This window comes from Neofelis nebulosa, chromosome 6 (genome assembly GCF_028018385.1).
Source record: "Neofelis nebulosa isolate mNeoNeb1 chromosome 6, mNeoNeb1.pri, whole genome shotgun sequence".
NCBI lineage: Eukaryota > Metazoa > Chordata > Mammalia > Carnivora > Felidae > Neofelis > Neofelis nebulosa.
Genome location: NC_080787.1, coordinates 37322623 through 37338433, shown reverse-complemented (window position 1 = coordinate 37338433; position 15811 = coordinate 37322623). Strand labels below are relative to the sequence as shown.

Here is a 15811-nt window from a genome sequence, read left to right as displayed (position 1 = left end):
ACTTACTAGATGCTCTGCACACACTGTCTCAATCATCTCAGCAACCCCAAAGGAGAAAACTCTTATTCTCCCTGTCTACAGAAGAGTAAACTAAGGATCAGAGAAGAAAGTAGCTTGCTTGAGGTCATATGGTTAGAAAGTGGCAGAGGCAGGATTCAAACTCAGGTCAGTCTGAATTCAGATGTCATGCTTGTACCCATTATGGTGGGACAGAATGGCGAGTGATGCTGGGGCTGTGAGCTGGTGTGGGGGGAACCCAAGGAAGCAGCCTCAAGGAGGGATGGCATCTAACTCTATCCCACCCCTAACTCAGCCACCTAGTGGGCACAACGGGTAAGATGGAGCTGCTGGGTTTTTTGCTGTGTAGAAGGCAGAGAGAAGGGAGGGGGCAGATGGTTGGGAACAGGTGAGGTGTTAGAAGGTGGGTGAGGGAGAAGGTGGGAGGAGGAGAGAGCAGGAGAGGAGGACAGTGACAGGAACAAAGAAAGACAAAACCAACACGAAGGCTCCTGGGCCAGCTCTTGGGGACTCAGGTTTCCTGTCACCCAATGGGCCCAGTACCGAGACTGCAGGGGAACCCTGCTAATAGGCTAGAGTCCAGTCAGGCTGGGCCCAGTGGGCATGCGGTTAGTGGGAGCCCCAGCGGGTTAGCCCTTCCCCTAGCAAGCCAGTGAGAGCAAGCGGAGAGAGCAGACATATTTACCATTAGAAACGGCCTGAGGGGGGATGTGCTGCTCTAGCCGCCTTTCCCCTGTTTGACATTGTAAAAAAGCTGTTTAGATGCTGGGCAGGAGCCACTGTGGCCCACTGTGCCCCAGCCCCCTCCCCACCCTCCTCCTCCACCCTGTAGACCCAAACCACTAGCCCCAAATGATGAGCCCTGAGACTGCTATGCTTCATTCCCCAGCCTTGTCCTGCCTGGTATCCTCAAAGAAGCCAGGCTCCCACCAGGTGACTGATGGGAAACAGAGTCTCAGAGAGGGGCAGTCATGGGCCCAGTACCACACAGCATGCCAAAGGCAGAGCTGGGATGCAATCTCAAATCTTACAAGCTGCCAAATCCCAAAGGGGCCCACCCTTTCTGCTTAACTGTACTGCCCTCTCAGTCTCCCCACTAAATCTGAATGTCTTGGTGGCCCCAAACAATGATGTTTCCTCCTACCAGGGCTGGGGAGAAACATGAGATCAGGGCAAGGCAAAATAAGTTCTGTTGGAGAAGAGGGAGAGGAACTCGGGAAGGACATAGCCATGAACCCTAGGACCTCCTCCTTCGCTCTCTTCTGCCTCACTTGGCCATGGTCCAGAAGACAGAATGGGTCTTGCATTAGAGAAGAGCTCAAGCTTACAAGGGGGTATTTTCCAAATCAGCCATGCTCAGGACGATCTGAACAGGGGGACACCAGAGGGGGATCTGGCCCCACATTCATGGGTCCCGAGCTCTGTCCTGACACATGCAGCTTTTCTTTGGGGACTGCATGCAGTTTCTTTTGGGAGACTCTGGGGATGTGTGAGTGTGTCCAGGGGATGGTGGAGGGTTTAGGAAGCAGAAGATTTAGGCTTAGGAGGAAAAAGATGAAAGGAGCTGGAACAAACCAGCCAGGAGAAGGTGACAGGAGGACCTAAAAATGTTCTAGGGTCTTTGAAGAGTTAGTTCAGAGGGAAACGTGTAGCAGGAGAGGGTTTAATTAAAGAAGTTTAGAACTGTGTGTACAAGTCTCTGAAGCAGGTACTTGAAGGACCCCTTAAAAAAATTTTTTTTTAATGTTTGTTTATTCTTGAGAGAGACAGACAGACAGACAGACAGAGACAGAGCATAAGTGGGGGAGGGGCAGAGTGAGAAAGGGATACAGAATCTGAAGCAGGCTCCAGGCTCTGAGCTGTCAGCACAGAGCCCGATGCAGGGCTCAAACCCATGAACCGTGAGATCATGACCTGAGCTGAAGTCAGATGCTTAACCGACTGAGCCACCCAGGCACCCCTTTGAAAGACCCTTTTAGCAGCAGCATCTGCTCCCCTGTTCTCATGTCTGGGGGTTAAGGCAGTGCTGTCTGCAGAGATGGGCCGGGTCTCTGGAGTGAGATGGGGACAGTTTGGTTCTGAAGGTGAATATCATGTCTGTAACAAATACACAGAGTGACTGTGTTCACACCTCCTCACCCTCAGCATGTTGTAGCCCATGAGATGAATGGCATCTGTTGGTGCCCACAGACCAAACTTGCCCTTGCCTGGCTCAAGACACAGCCCTTCTCCCTGCCCAAACTCTTCTCTTTCACCTCCCACTTCTCCAAAGGGACACCTGTCCCCGTTGTGTTTCTCAGCACTCCGTGAGCACACAGTAATCGGCCTTCACAAAAGACCTAAAGGCATAAGGCATTAGGAATTAAACGTCAGGAACTAAGGAATTAAGCTCATTTCTGGTACCTGAAAGTATGTGAGGGAAGGCCTAGGAATTCAGGAAAAGGGATCCAGGTGTTAAGAAGGCCCCGGAGCAGGGCAATAGGAATGGAAGGCTGGAGCTGGTGGGGAAGTGAAGGGCTACAGGCAGAGGTGAGAGAGTACCACTGAGATGTGGAGGAAACAGGAGGAAATGAGGGCTAGGGTAAGGGCAGTGGACAGGGGGACACAGCACAGACAGGAAGAAGAAACCTGGAGTCAGGAAACCCCATTTGTCAGTTCCGGGATGGTTGTTCCAGGAGAGAACACTCCCTGCCACCCTCAGTTCCAGAGTGGGGACAGTGGGCTGTGATAGCTCCCATCTTACCACACTAGTCAACCAGGGCCTTTGGTCAGGCTTTCCCAGCTGCATTGCCCCAGCTCTCCTCCCCTTCTAGGGCACAGCCTTGGTCAACAAGCACCTCTGTTAATTAGTCCCAGTTTGACAACACTTTCTCCTGGATAAAGAGGATGGTGGGGCTCCAGGGGTGGGGCAGGAGAACTAATGGGTCAGGGAGAAGAGGGTGAGCCCTGCGATCTCTCAGAGTCGTCCCTCACTCGACCTGGCCTCGTCTGGGTCTTCAGTACACTCACCAGTCATTCTGTGCCCAGCACCTGGGTCCCATGCGTTCCCCCTCCCCTGGTTCCCAACCCCCACTCCCAGCACAGGTGGCCTTGAGTTCACCAGCCTCACCCACCGATGCATGTCTTCCCGTCGGTATGGAGCACAAACTTGACATGGCAGCCGCACCGGGGACCCTGCTCTGTGTCATCGCACGTGTGCTGGCAGCCACCATTACCATAGTTGCATGTCACTGTGCAGAGAGGGCAGGAGGCCTGTCAGCTTGCTTTTCCTTGGGTGCCACATATCTGGAGACTGACTCTCATATCTAGTTGCCTCTCCCATGCTCCCTTTTCCTCCCACCTCTTGCTGCTGAGTCCCTACACCCTTCCTCTTCGTTGCTTCTTCTCCCCAACGACCATCCCAATTATCTCACATTTACAGTCCCGTTGGTTCTTGGTGAGTTCGAAGCCAGGGCGGCATTCACAGGCAATACCACCTTTGGGTGTCTCCCGGCAAATGTGAGCACAGCCATGGTTCTTGTTCATGCAATTCATTCCTTCTAAAAAGGAAGAGGAGGGAGGTGAGTGCTTTATATCCCTGAATGCCTAGTGGAAGAGGAACTAGTGGGGTAGCTGGGGCCTAGGAAATTGAGAGAATCCACTGGGGCTGCAACACAGACAGGAGACACCAGTCCCTGTCCTGTGCAGAGCTGGGTGCTAATGAGCCATTCTCAGTGATGTATAGGTATTGATACCCAGCCCTCCAAAACCCTGCACGAGCACCCTCTCCTGGAGACAACAAAAAAGTAGTGTCTAATAGTTACATATTAGTGGATTTAAGAAGGACCCAGAAAAATAAAAAACATCTCTTGGGGCATCTGGCTGGCCCACTCAGTGGAGCATGTGACTCTTGATCTTGGGGTTGTGAGTTAGAGCTCCGCATTGGTCTCTTTGCTGTCAGCATGGAGCCTGCTTCGGATCCTCTGTACCCCCTCTCTCTGTCCCTACCCCTCTTGTGTGTGCATTCTCTCTCTCTCTCCCTCTCTCTCCTTCTCTCCCTCTCTCTCCTTCTCTCCCTCTCTCCCTCCCTCCCTCTCTCCCCCTCCCTCCCTCTCAGAAATAAACATTTTAAACTGTTAAAAAAAAAAAAAGAAAAAAACTTACGGGGTGCCTGGGTGGCTCAGTTGGTTAAGCATCCGACTTCAGCTCAGGTTATGATCTCATAGTTCATGGGTTCAAGCCCTATGTCGGGCTCTGTGCTCACAGTTCAGAGCCTGGAGCCTGCTTCAGAGTCTATGTCTCCCCCTCTCTTTGTCCCTCCCCCACTTGCACTCTGTCTGTCTCTCTCTCTCTCTCTCTCTCTCAAAAATAAACGAACATTAAAAAAAAAACTTTAAAAAACTCAAAAAAATAAAAGTAAAATCTTTAAAACAAACAAACATGATTTCTCCTCAAAGAGCTTTCTCCCAGTCAAACTGGGAAGAAGATAACAATGTGAGTGGGAAGAAATTGGTACAGATTTTTTACTATAGAAATTACTATAACATTTGCTTTAAAGTAAACTCTGTGCCCAATGTGGGGCTCCGACTCATGACCCGTGATCAAGAATCACATGCTCTACCAACTGAGCCAGCCAAGTACCCCTAATCACTATAAGATTTTATTCAACAAATATTTATTAAGCTCCCACTGCACGCAGAGCAGTGTATTAGGTTCCGGAGATACAAAGATAAATTAGACATAGTCCCTGCCCTCAGGGATGTCATAGTCAGGGTTGTGGGGGGGAGGCTGCATCACAGAAATAGACAATAGTATTCCACTATTCCTGCCTCACCCTCCCTATCCAATTCAAGGAATAAGGCATTGGTGAGCCCATCAGATAACAGCAGCTTAGAGCCCAGCCATCTATACTTAGGCACGACATCCACCTTGGGTCTGACACAGAGGATGCCCCATAGTAACCTCAATCCCACACTGATCCCAACCCCAGATGGATTCCCCCAGATTTTGCTCCAGCACAACATCTGTCTATGGAGTCCTTAGGATGTGATGGGTTGAGGGACAAGAGAAGAAGGAGCTAGTGGGGTTGAGAATAGAGGATGAGACCCAGGGGGTCCTGAGGGAAAGCTCCCCAGCAGGTAGAGAGAAGCCTGGGAGTGCAGGGATGGGACCTCTCAGGTCATGGGCTGACCTTCTGGCCGCTGGATGCAGGTGTGCTGGTTGTCGCTGAGGAAGAAGCCCTCCCGGCAGTGGCACTCATAGCTGCCCATCATGTTGACACAGCTCTGCTGACAGCCACCATTGCCCTCGGCACACTCGTCCACATCTGTGTAGGATAGGTGGTTGGTGAGGCCATGGGGTGCAGGCCAGGCTCCAGAGTATGCCCTGAGACTTCAGCACCAAGGGCTGAAACAGTCTTAAGAATCTAGCACACACTTCCCGACTCTAATTCAGCACCCAGCCTCAGGCCAGCAAGTTCTCACCCACTCATCAGCTAATGTTTCACTGTTTTTGAAGAGGCCACCTTAAGACGGCAGAGCTGGGGAGCTAACCAGGTGGAGAGGGGACATTTAAACCTGGCTCACTTAGGTGAAGACTTGCCTCCCTTTCACTCACTTGTCAGAATTGGGTGTGAAGCCAGGGGAAATCAGGAAAGGAGCCAGGGTAAGAGACACAGAGGTGAAAATAAAGATGGAGACTGGTCAGGAAGAGAAATGGGCAGTTGGTGGCAGCCAGGGAATGAGAGAACCTGGGATCTGATTCTAAGTGCAGGCAGAACTATGGCCATGGTCTGAGGGGCAACAATGGGTAAAGGCAGCAAGCCTCAACTCCTCGCAGGGCAGGGACCATTTTTGTGGACAGGCTACGGCCCCATCCTTCCTCTCCTCCCTCCCCATGCCTGGGCTTGCTGCCATAGTCCCTAGCCTTTCTCCTATTTTGGTTTAACAAAACAGTCTGGTAGCTTGGCAAGGAGGGATGGGAGGAGAGCTGCCAGGCCACACCCTAATCACCACCCCAAATCACCACCCTCAGGTCCCAGAGCTAAGCTTATTTTGGGGCTCTCACTTGAATGCCTTGACTCCCTCTCTGTGCTACCTACTGCCCTCCCAAGTCCATAGCCCTTCTCTGTCTTCCTTGGCCCAGGAGGCATCAGGGAGATTGGTCTCCAAACAGAGGAGCTGGAATTAGAGCTCCTGAGGCCCTCAACTGCTCCTCTCTTCCCATCCTCTCTGCTGATCCCTGAAACCCTGTCCTTTCCCCCATCTGGCCAAGGGCAGAGGGGCACGGATCCAGCAGGCTCCTGCCTGAGAGGTATACTTTCCTTTGCCTTATTCCTGTCCCTTCCCCCTCTGTCACTACACCCCTGATTTCTCCCCATCCGTCTTCCACTGTGGCCCATCCTACATTCCATCCTTCCATATGCTCCCTTCTAATCCAACCTTATGACTTTGCTTCTCCAGCCAACTTCTTTCCTCCAATTCTCAGTGGAGAAACAGACCTGGGGCATGGATGACTTAGGGTTCCCCTAAAAGCCAAAGGAAGAGTTGAGGCTTTGAACCCCAACCCTGGGGTTAGGGTTAGGTAGACCTCTGCTCCCTCTGACCTTTCCATACCTACTCATTCTCTTATCCCTCTGGCTAGTTTCCCCCCAAACACAGGGAAATAAGACTTGGTGAGAATCAGGGGCCTAGAGAGGTCAAAGGCAACCAAACACCAGAAGCTGATGTTTCCGGTCCTGCAGGAAACTCTCTATCCTGGTCAAAGTGTCACAGCTTCTCTTTCCAAAGGAGTCCCCAAAGAGGTCCTCACAAATAACTGGGCGGAAAAGTGAGGTCCTTCCCTGTAGCTACAGTGGTGGGAGAGGTGGCCAGGGCTGGGGGGGAAGGGCCCAGCAGGAATCAGGATGTAAAGGCCCGGGTTGGGAGTAGAAGCATGTAAGCCTGGTCCAAAGATGGAATGTGACTGGGTTTAGAGGCAGCTCTGTAGCAAGGAGGCTCTCAGACTAATAGAACGTCAGATAATTCACTGGTTTGGTCAGTTGGGGAAGCAGCCTAGCTGCTTTTCAGGGCATCATTCCTCTTACTTGTCTTCCTTTCCTGGTCTTCTAGTCTTCCAGCCTCCTATTTTTGTTCTGACAGCAGAGAGGAAGAATTTGGAAAAGGACCCCTGGCTTCACATCTCAATTCCTGTTCTGCTATGGGCTTCAGTTTTTCTGCTTGGGGAAGAATCTGACATGGTCCCAGTAATTTTCCAAAAAGATGTGAGACCAAAGTTGAGTTTAGTGCCCTAGAGATTCTCCTATCTCTGCTCCAGCCCGTGGGACAAAGATCAGCTCAGATTGAGGCCTAAGAAGTGAGGAGAGGGTGAACTTGGAGATTGCAGGATGAGCTGGGAGAAAACCAGCCTTAAGGGCCAGAGGCTTCCCAGGGCCAGGGAAGAAGCATCATCATCATCACCATCATCACCATCATCATCAACAACAACATTCCTCCCATGTATCGAACATCTACTCTGCTAAGGATTGTACAGGGCTCTTTACACATGTTGTCTCATGGTGATTCACGCAACAGCCTTTGAGTGGGATATTACCATCCTCATTTTAGAGATGAGGAAACTGAGGTTCCCAGAGATTTAGTTGATTTGCCTAAGGCCCCACAGATAGTAAGCAGGAGAGCAAGGATCTGGTGCAGCCAAATCACCTTCCACCATGCTCTGCTCTATATGGCTAAACCCACTATTGTCATCTTCTGACCCTTGCCCTGGGAGCACTTGCTAGCACCATCTCCTCTGCTGGTTTTCATCCAGCAGCAGGATTATTTCATCCTCAGTGCCCCGTCTCAAAGGGGAGACTGACCTTGTTCTCTATTTTGTGAGAATGCCACTTTCTGATCACCTTCCTCTTCTTGCCTGGGAACTGGGAAGTGCTGAAAACACCTCCTCCCCCACAAGACAGCCCCTGCCCACACCTCCTCTCCCTTGCTCACCCAGACAGTTGTGTCCATCATGTGCCAGGTGGAATCCATCATAGCAGGTGCATCGGTAATTTCCAGGGATGTTGACACAGTCATGCACACAACCTGCATTATCTTCTCGTTCACACTCATCCACATCTGTGAGCAAAGAGGATCTGAGGCAGCTGGACATGCCTCCCACTGTCCACCCCTGTGTTCAGCTTCGTGGTGGTTATGTATGTGTGTGTGTGTGTATAACCTTCTCTGTGTGTGTTTACATAATTACTTTCATAGCCTGCAAACCATTTTGCATTTTACTATTTTTTATCTAAACTTAAGTCTTAAACATTTTCACGTCTCCCCCAGTCTTTCTAATTACCACTGTACATGGTTGCAGAATATTCCACTGTGTTGCCAAATCATAATTCATTAATCTATTCTCTATTGTTAGATCCCTTCCATTTATTTTACTATGGTAAATAATGCATTAAAGGACATCTCCTGTGTGTTATTTTCTTTGAATTTCCCTTGAGTAGGTTCCCAAGAATAAAATTTCTGGGTCAAAGGGCATAAATACTTTTTAAATTTCCTGCTGGTGTGACAAAATCACTTTTCAATTCATAGTGTCACCAAGAATTAACGAGTGTACCTTGTCCGCTAAAGTGTTACCAACACTGAAGGTCGTAAATTTAAAATAACATCTCAAGACTGCTTTAATTTTCATTGCTTTAATTATGAGGGGGGAAGAATGTGTTTGTTTATGGTATGAAATTCCCTTGGGGTAAACTGTTCTCATCCTGTGGGTATGGTGTAAGGGTCTAAAGATGGAGGTTCCAATGTCAGGGAGCCTCAGGCCTCAGTCCTGTGATCCTGATCCCCCACCCCCACCCCCACCCCGCCCCCGGCCAAGCTGTGAGACTGTGAACTATTCCCAGCAGAACCTCAGATAGGCTATATGGTGCCTTTGAGCAAATGAGAAAATGGTGCCCTCTCTGGGAAAAAAGTAGCTGGCCACCACTCCCAAGCCCCTTCTCCATGCCTGCAGGGACTGCAGGCCTTACTGTCCTGCACAGTGTGGCTAACTCTGGGCAGTGGCACCCATTTCCACACTCAAGCAGGCCCCCCCTTCTCCAGGCACCCTCCCCGCCTCACCTTTGCAGTGTTTACCATCCCCTGTGTAGCCAGACTTGCAGATGCACTTGTACGACCGTGGGGTGTTCTGGCAGATAGCATCAATGTGGCAGTTGTCGGTTCCCTCCACACATTCGTCCACATCTGGCAGGGGCAGAGGAGGCATTTGAGACCCTCTGTCAGTGCATTCCAAGGGGTGTCTTGAAGGTGGTTCCCTAAGGGCAAAATCCCTTCTCCTCTAACGTAGAGACCGTGACCCCTCCAGAAGCAGGTGCTCTTCCACACCCTTCTGATTTCAGAGTGGGCTGACTCTGTAATTTCAGGAATTCAGAAAGAGCCCCCACTCCCCTCAGAAATACTTAATCCACAATGACAGCTAAAATTCCATCATTTGAAACACTTCTCTTTGATTGAAAAACAAACAAAAAACCCTTGGACTGGGTAGCACACTTACCTTGACTAGAAATGTTCAACTTAGCATGAATTAGTTTACCTCACTTCGGAGCAGGCTTAGAGGGAGGGGGAAGAGAAGAGGCATGGGGACAGTGGCCTCTGGAAAAGTGGCAGGGTCCAGCGGCCCTTGGTAATTGAGGGAGGAAGAAAGGAAGGAGAAGGGGCCACCTGAGAAATCCTCATCTGCCTCAAAATTCTGCTTGAGACCAGGCCTGCTCCCACTTGCCCATCGTTGTGCGAAGAATCTTGAGAGGAAAGAAGTTCCATCCTGGAAGATTTCCCTCAGACCCTGTGCTGTCAACAGCAGAGGGACTGGGACCTGGCAGGGGCTGGTATCAGCAATCTGAAGCCTGATAAGTGGAGCCCTTGTGACTGTCCAGTTGACTCAGGCTCATTAGTCTGCCTCCCTGAACTCTTCCCTCTAACCCAAGGTGTTCCTCTTGCTCCTGGCTCTCACTCTGGCACAAGGTGCTACTCTATTCACAGAGCTATGTTCAAGGAAGAAGCCAGCCAAGATCTAGCAAAAAAGAGGATGGTTCTGAAAGGACCTAGGAAAGAGAATCATTGATCGTCTTTGCGCAAAAGATTCCAACTTCTGAGGCAATATTTTGGTGTACATAAAGCTGAGCTAAAATATGGCTAAATGTTGCATTCAGTTGACAATGTTTTATAGGGTGTTTTTGTGAAAGGTACTATACTGAAGGCCATGGAGGCTCAGCAGTGACTCGGCCCAGCCAAAAGGAGAGACAAATAAGTAATATGAAGCAGGGTGTGGTTGAGTGCCCCAAAGACATTAGAGAAAAGAGGAGGGGGTCCTCAACCCTGGCTACACATCATCAGAGTTAACTCCCTAGGAGATGCCCAGCACCATCCCCAGAGGTTCTGGTCAACTAGCCCTCAGTATTTTTCTAAAGCTCCCCAGGTGAGTCCAATGTGCAGCCAGGCCTGACCACCTCTGTTAAAAGGAAGATCAGAGGAGGAAGAGATTACTTCTAGCTGTGAACTGGGAAACCCAAGTGTATAAGTAGCAATGTGCGAATAAAGAAATGGGATTTGAAATCAAGACAGTGCATGGGGTGCCTGAGTGGCTCAGTTGGTTAAGCATCCTACTTCGGCTCAGGTCATGATCTGATGGTTTGTGGGTTGGAGCCCTGTGTGTTGGGCTCTGTGCTGACAGCTCAGAGCCTAGACCCTGCTTCAGATTCTGTGTCTTCCTCTCTCTCTCTGCTCTCCCCCACTCATGCTCTGTCTCTGTTTCTTAAAAGTGAGTAAATGTAAAAAAAAAATTTTTAAAGAAATCAAGACAGTGTAGAATTGCCTGGCTTTTGTTAAAATGCAGATTCTCAGGCCTTATCGCCAAGCTATGGAATCCAAATCCTTAAGGTGCTTGATTTATTTTTACTGAACCTGAGTGAGTGAGTGCACCAGTAACTGCTCTCAATTTATAGACACCCATGAGCCCTAGCTTGAAACAGTTAATTGTCTTCTGTTTTCGTATTTCAAGAAGTACTTCAGGGGCAAGGACTGAGGCTTCCTGAGGCTAAGAAGAGAACTGGAATTCGGAAGAGTGCCCCCAAACACCCTGCCTCAAATCTTCTGAGCTTCTATTCAGCTCTGCAATCTACCTTCCAACTCTCTTCGACTGCTCTGCAGTCAGCCGTGCTGGGTGATTCTAACTGCCGTAACTCACACTCTTCACCTCATTCAGGCTCTGTAGTCACGGTGTCTGCCAACTGGCCCACCCTGGGAACTCATTCCAAAGTGAAAGAACAGAGAAGGGGGGCATGAAGACTAGTTCATAAGAGAGGGCAAGAAGGAGCTCTGTAGAAAGTAAGAGCCTGCATGGAGTATCAGTTGGTTCAACTGATGGAGAATAAATGGTACTAAGAAATGTACTCTGATAAATAGAGCCCAAGCTCTGGAACCAGTCAATCTCAGATTCAAATCCAGCTCTACCTCTCTAGGGAGGCTTTTCTGATTCTCTTATTTCTTTCTCTTCAAAATGGGGATAATACTGCTCATGAGAGTCTGCGAATAGTTGATAAGCTAATTTGTGTAAAGTACCTAATAACATGGCTGGTAAATAATATGTTCCCAATGTAGAGAAGCTGGTTCTGACAACAGGTACCCTAGGACTGTGCTGTCTATATGATGGTAGCCATGAGGCACATATGGCTATTTAAATTTAAATTAATTTAAAATTCTGTCTATCAGTTGCATTAGGCCAAATGCTCAATAGCCATATGTGGCTAGTGGCCGCCATCAGTGGACAGCCCTTCCAATATCACAGGAAGTCCTATTGGAGCACTGCTCTCAGAATTAAGAAGGGGTACTCTTAGGCCCGGGGGGATCAAAAAACTTCCTGAGAAGTGGGATTCAAGTAGAGTTTTGGAGGTTGGATAAACATTTGACAGTCAGAAGAAAGAGGAGATTTCAAATGTGGCTAAATGTACGAAGAAAGACAAGGCACCCAGAGGTCCTGTCCTTATTGTCTGTCCCCGCATTTATACACACCCTCCATGGTGGGGAAAGTTTGGTGTTTTTTGTTTTTGTTTTTTTTTTTTAACTAATTCCAATGTTTGAATGGCCTAAGGCTTGGTTTATATATTCTTATTGGGTCCCTGGAGGAGGGGGGACTGGATGATTGATCACCCCCTCCTTGTGGTGACCCTTGTAAGTCTTCGAGGCTGGCATGGGGCACTGGACAATCCCAGTGGCTAATAATCATCCTGTCTGTCCTGCTTTGAGCTGTCTTCTGTTCTTGCCATCTCTTCCCCAGCAGCCAGCAGGGCAGTTTGGAACCCCATCTAGAAGCTCTCCCTCTGGGGCCATCTCAGAGGTACATGCCTATCTCTGAATCCCTGGGTGCTTCGCTGGAGTCTGCACCAGGCTCTCTGGGCTCTCAGTTCTTTCCTTTGCCTCCTGTTCCCTGCTAACTAGTACCAGAGTGCCCCCGGTGCTGATGGCAGCAAACCCAGGCTTCCTGGTAATGCCTTTAGACTCTTCCAGCACCTGGGCTTCTCCCACCATCCTACCCACAACCTCATCTCCCTGCTCAGAGTGCTTCTCCTTCTCCAGCAAAGAGTCTCTGCTCTGGAAGACTTTATCTCCTACCTACTCCCCCTACAACATCTAAGCCTTCTGCCCCCGTCCAAGCATTCACACACATCTCCTTCTTCACATTGGATATGCAGTCCTCCCTTTTCTAGCCATTCTGTTCCCAGCTTCCCAAATCTGGCTCAAAATGGTCTCCCCCAAAGCCCTTCCTGGTAAGCCCTATTCCTAAAGAGTTTCAGGTCCCAGAGGACTCCGTTTGCCTCGGCTCACTTGCTGCCATTGCTAAGTTGCTCTGCTAATGCTGAATGCCGTCTCGTCTGGCATGTTCAACTTTCCTCACTTGGCTGGTTATTCACTGAGGACAGGACCCTTCAACCATTTGAATGGAATCTTTCGAAGCAGTTCAGGCCTAAAATAGAGCTCTGAAATAGGGCCCCAAATTATATCCAGTGTCTCCTCCTTTTGCCAGTCCATTCTTTCAGAGCTCCCTTCACCACATCTGCCCACCCACGATTTGTCCATGCAGGGATCCCTTCAATACCCATGGGAATAGTCTCATTTCAGCTCTGAGGGTGCAAGTATTTTCTACCGACCTGACAAACAGTTGATGCTAGTTGGACATGGATTGGTTTAGACTGGTGATTCCTGACCCTGGCTACACACTGGGATTCCCTGCGGGGCCTTTTTAAAAATATGGATATCTAGGCACTCTTCTAGACCAGCTGCATCTGGATTTCCAGGGTGAGGCTGGGCTGCTGTCCGTCTTCCTTTCCCAACTCAGATTATGTGAATAGTCATTTGCCTGACTTGGGAAGACACTGGGGGCAGCAAGATGACAGAGTGTTTGAGAAAAGGGTTTCTGGAGTGATACTGTGTCAGTTCAAATGCCAGTTCTACCAGTGTCTGTGTGGTCCTGGGCCAGCTTCTGAACTTCCCTGCTCCTTTCTCTGTAAATAGGAATTATAATGATAGTGCCTCCTCATGGGGCTGCCATGAACATCAAATTAGTTAATACTAATCAAGTATTTAGCGCTGCAGCACAGGCATATAGTAAGTGCTCAAAAAGGTCCACCATTTTTATTCCTTCTCTCCAACTTTCTCTTCAGTATCATTTCTGAACCCATCTCTACTCCTCCCTTCCCCTTATCGAAGCCCCATTTCAGGCCTGGTGTGGGGAAATGCAGCACCGAGAGAGCATGTGATGGTACAAGGAACTTTGGAGCGACACAGCCTTGAAGGTACCTTCTCCACCACCTGCCCCACCCATGCTGGAAGCTGCCCAAGATGGAGGATGAAGTATATAAGAGGCCAGTTTTAACCAAAAAGCTGCTCTCCACAATCCTTTGTGATTGCTATCCATTTGTGCTTTTACCACCACCCCAGGTATGGGGCTGGATCAAAAGCTGAATTGGGGGAGAGTGGCAGCTGCAGAGATGCTACAGATAAGACCTCCCTGCCTCACCCTCTCCTGGCATGAATGCATGGGTCTGTAACTGCAACAGCTTTCCCCAGCACCATCTGACATTTCTTCTGGATTTGCTTCAGCACCTAGCAGAAGGCTCCATAAACTCTGCTCAATATGGGGAGGACGGGTGGGATATGGGGGTGGCGTACAAAGGAGGAGAGGGCAGACCAGAAAGGGTGGATTATTTGAACATAGGCAATCCTAAGATTCTCTTCTGAGGATGGGGAGTATATCCCAAAAGGAAAGCAGGAGGACCCTCAAGGAAACACTTCATCTACTTCAAAATTTGGCCCAAGTCCAGCTCAAGAATAACAACAAATGGAAATGAGCAGAATGCAGGCTGCAGATAAGCAGACACCCCTAGGGAAAACCTACCCACCTTTACATTACTACAGTAGTTACCCTACCATTCACAGCAGCTGGAGGTAGTGTGGGCAGATTGGCTGGGCCCAGTGAGAAGGTCCAAAGCAGCCTGCCTGGGGTCCTAATGTGCCCACCTGACTGACATCCTTCTTGCCCAGGCCAGGTTGGCCCAGGGTATTTGGGCTTAGTGCAGGCTCTCTGATCTCCTGACCAATCACTTGTGATACCCTTGCATGCTGCCTTGTACCATTATTTAACTTTTATTTAGTTCACATGTATTACCTTCCTCCTGAAGCCTTCCTGAGGCTGTGGCTTCCGAATCTTTGAAAGCCACATGGCTGCTAGAAGGGAGTTGAACATATTCATTCAGCCATTCAACAAATAATTATTGGGCATTTGCAACATGCCAAACACTGTGCCAGGAGCTGGGCATCCAGCTGTGAACAAGACAGAGTAATATACTTGAGGCATTCAGTAAATATTTGTAAAACAGATGGGTGGATGTATCGGCGGATAGATGGATGGATTGGTGGATAAGTGGATGAGGTCCATATTTGTGGCATCTTCTCTGTTCTATGTTACTACAAGGAAAAAGCTTTTTATCTTCCTGTGACTCCCCCCCCCCCCCCACTGTTCTAGGTGGAGAGCAGTCCTAGGAAATTTATCTTAAATTAAGGGTAAGGGGATAGGAAACTCAGAGAAAGGAAGATACCCACTTAAAGGCATCCATTTGGTGATGCAGAGGCCAGAAGAGACTGGGACCAATGAATCCAGGGTATAGGAATAGGATCCATAGGCTCTCAGGGCCTTCAGATAGTATCTGGAGCTGCTCTGGTGTCTCTTCAGAACATCCTTATTCAATAGATGTTCTCCAGCCTCAGTGTTAACTAGCTCTTGATGACAGGGCACCAGGGTCTACTTGAGACCAGCATACTATTACTGCTCCTGGTTAGTTCTCTTAAACTTTTCTCCAGGTTAAGTAACATCCAAAGCAGAACCACCTTTGGCCATGACACCCTAACCTGCAGCCTGCACACACATACCTGTATGTGTGTACATGTACCCTACCTCTAGATCAAAAGGGCAACTCGGGAAACTGGTGGAGCCTGGCTTCCTAGCTATGGCTTCTCAGGCTGTCTTCCCGATTCAGAACTAGGTGGAGACTCTGTGACCTCAACTGGAGCCTGGGCCCATCCTCAGCCTGGGCAAAGTGTAGGCAGGGGCAAGGAAGGCCTGGAGAGAGTCCAGGAAATCATACAAATGACCCCAAAGAGAGGAGACAGAGCACTTTCTTCTTTTTATTTAAAAAAAAAAAAAAAGTAGGCTTCCTCTTATATAAGCTTAGCCTACTCAGCTGAAGAGCCAGGAAAAGAACTTGGTGCCTGGTGACTGG

The 15811-nt window shown here is 49.2% G+C and overlaps 1 protein-coding gene and 1 long non-coding RNA gene across 12 annotated transcripts in view; one reads left to right on the top strand and one right to left on the bottom strand.

The window, feature by feature from the left end:
* The window catches only part of LOC131514086 (uncharacterized), a 48220-nt gene that overhangs the window by 21772 nt on the left and 10637 nt on the right, over positions 1–15811 (top strand). The gene's annotated exons all lie outside the window — the stretch shown is intronic.
* SCUBE3 (signal peptide, CUB domain and EGF like domain containing 3) overlaps positions 1–15811 on the bottom strand; it is a 38528-nt gene that overhangs the window by 15668 nt on the left and 7049 nt on the right. For 9 of the 11 annotated variants that reach the window (XM_058733664.1, XM_058733666.1, XM_058733665.1 and 6 more), the window contains exons 2-7: positions 9102–9224; positions 7983–8108; positions 5189–5323; positions 3432–3557; positions 3132–3248; positions 704–751 (exon numbers count right to left, since the gene is read on the bottom strand). In XM_058733664.1, coding sequence (XP_058589647.1) covers positions 704–751; positions 3132–3248; positions 3432–3557; positions 5189–5323; positions 7983–8108; positions 9102–9224 — 675 coding nt within the window. The remainder of the gene's footprint in view (positions 1–703; positions 752–3131; positions 3249–3431; positions 3558–5188; positions 5324–7982; positions 8109–9101; positions 9225–15811) is intronic. The other 2 variants (XM_058733657.1, XM_058733658.1) reach the window with 1 other exon arrangement.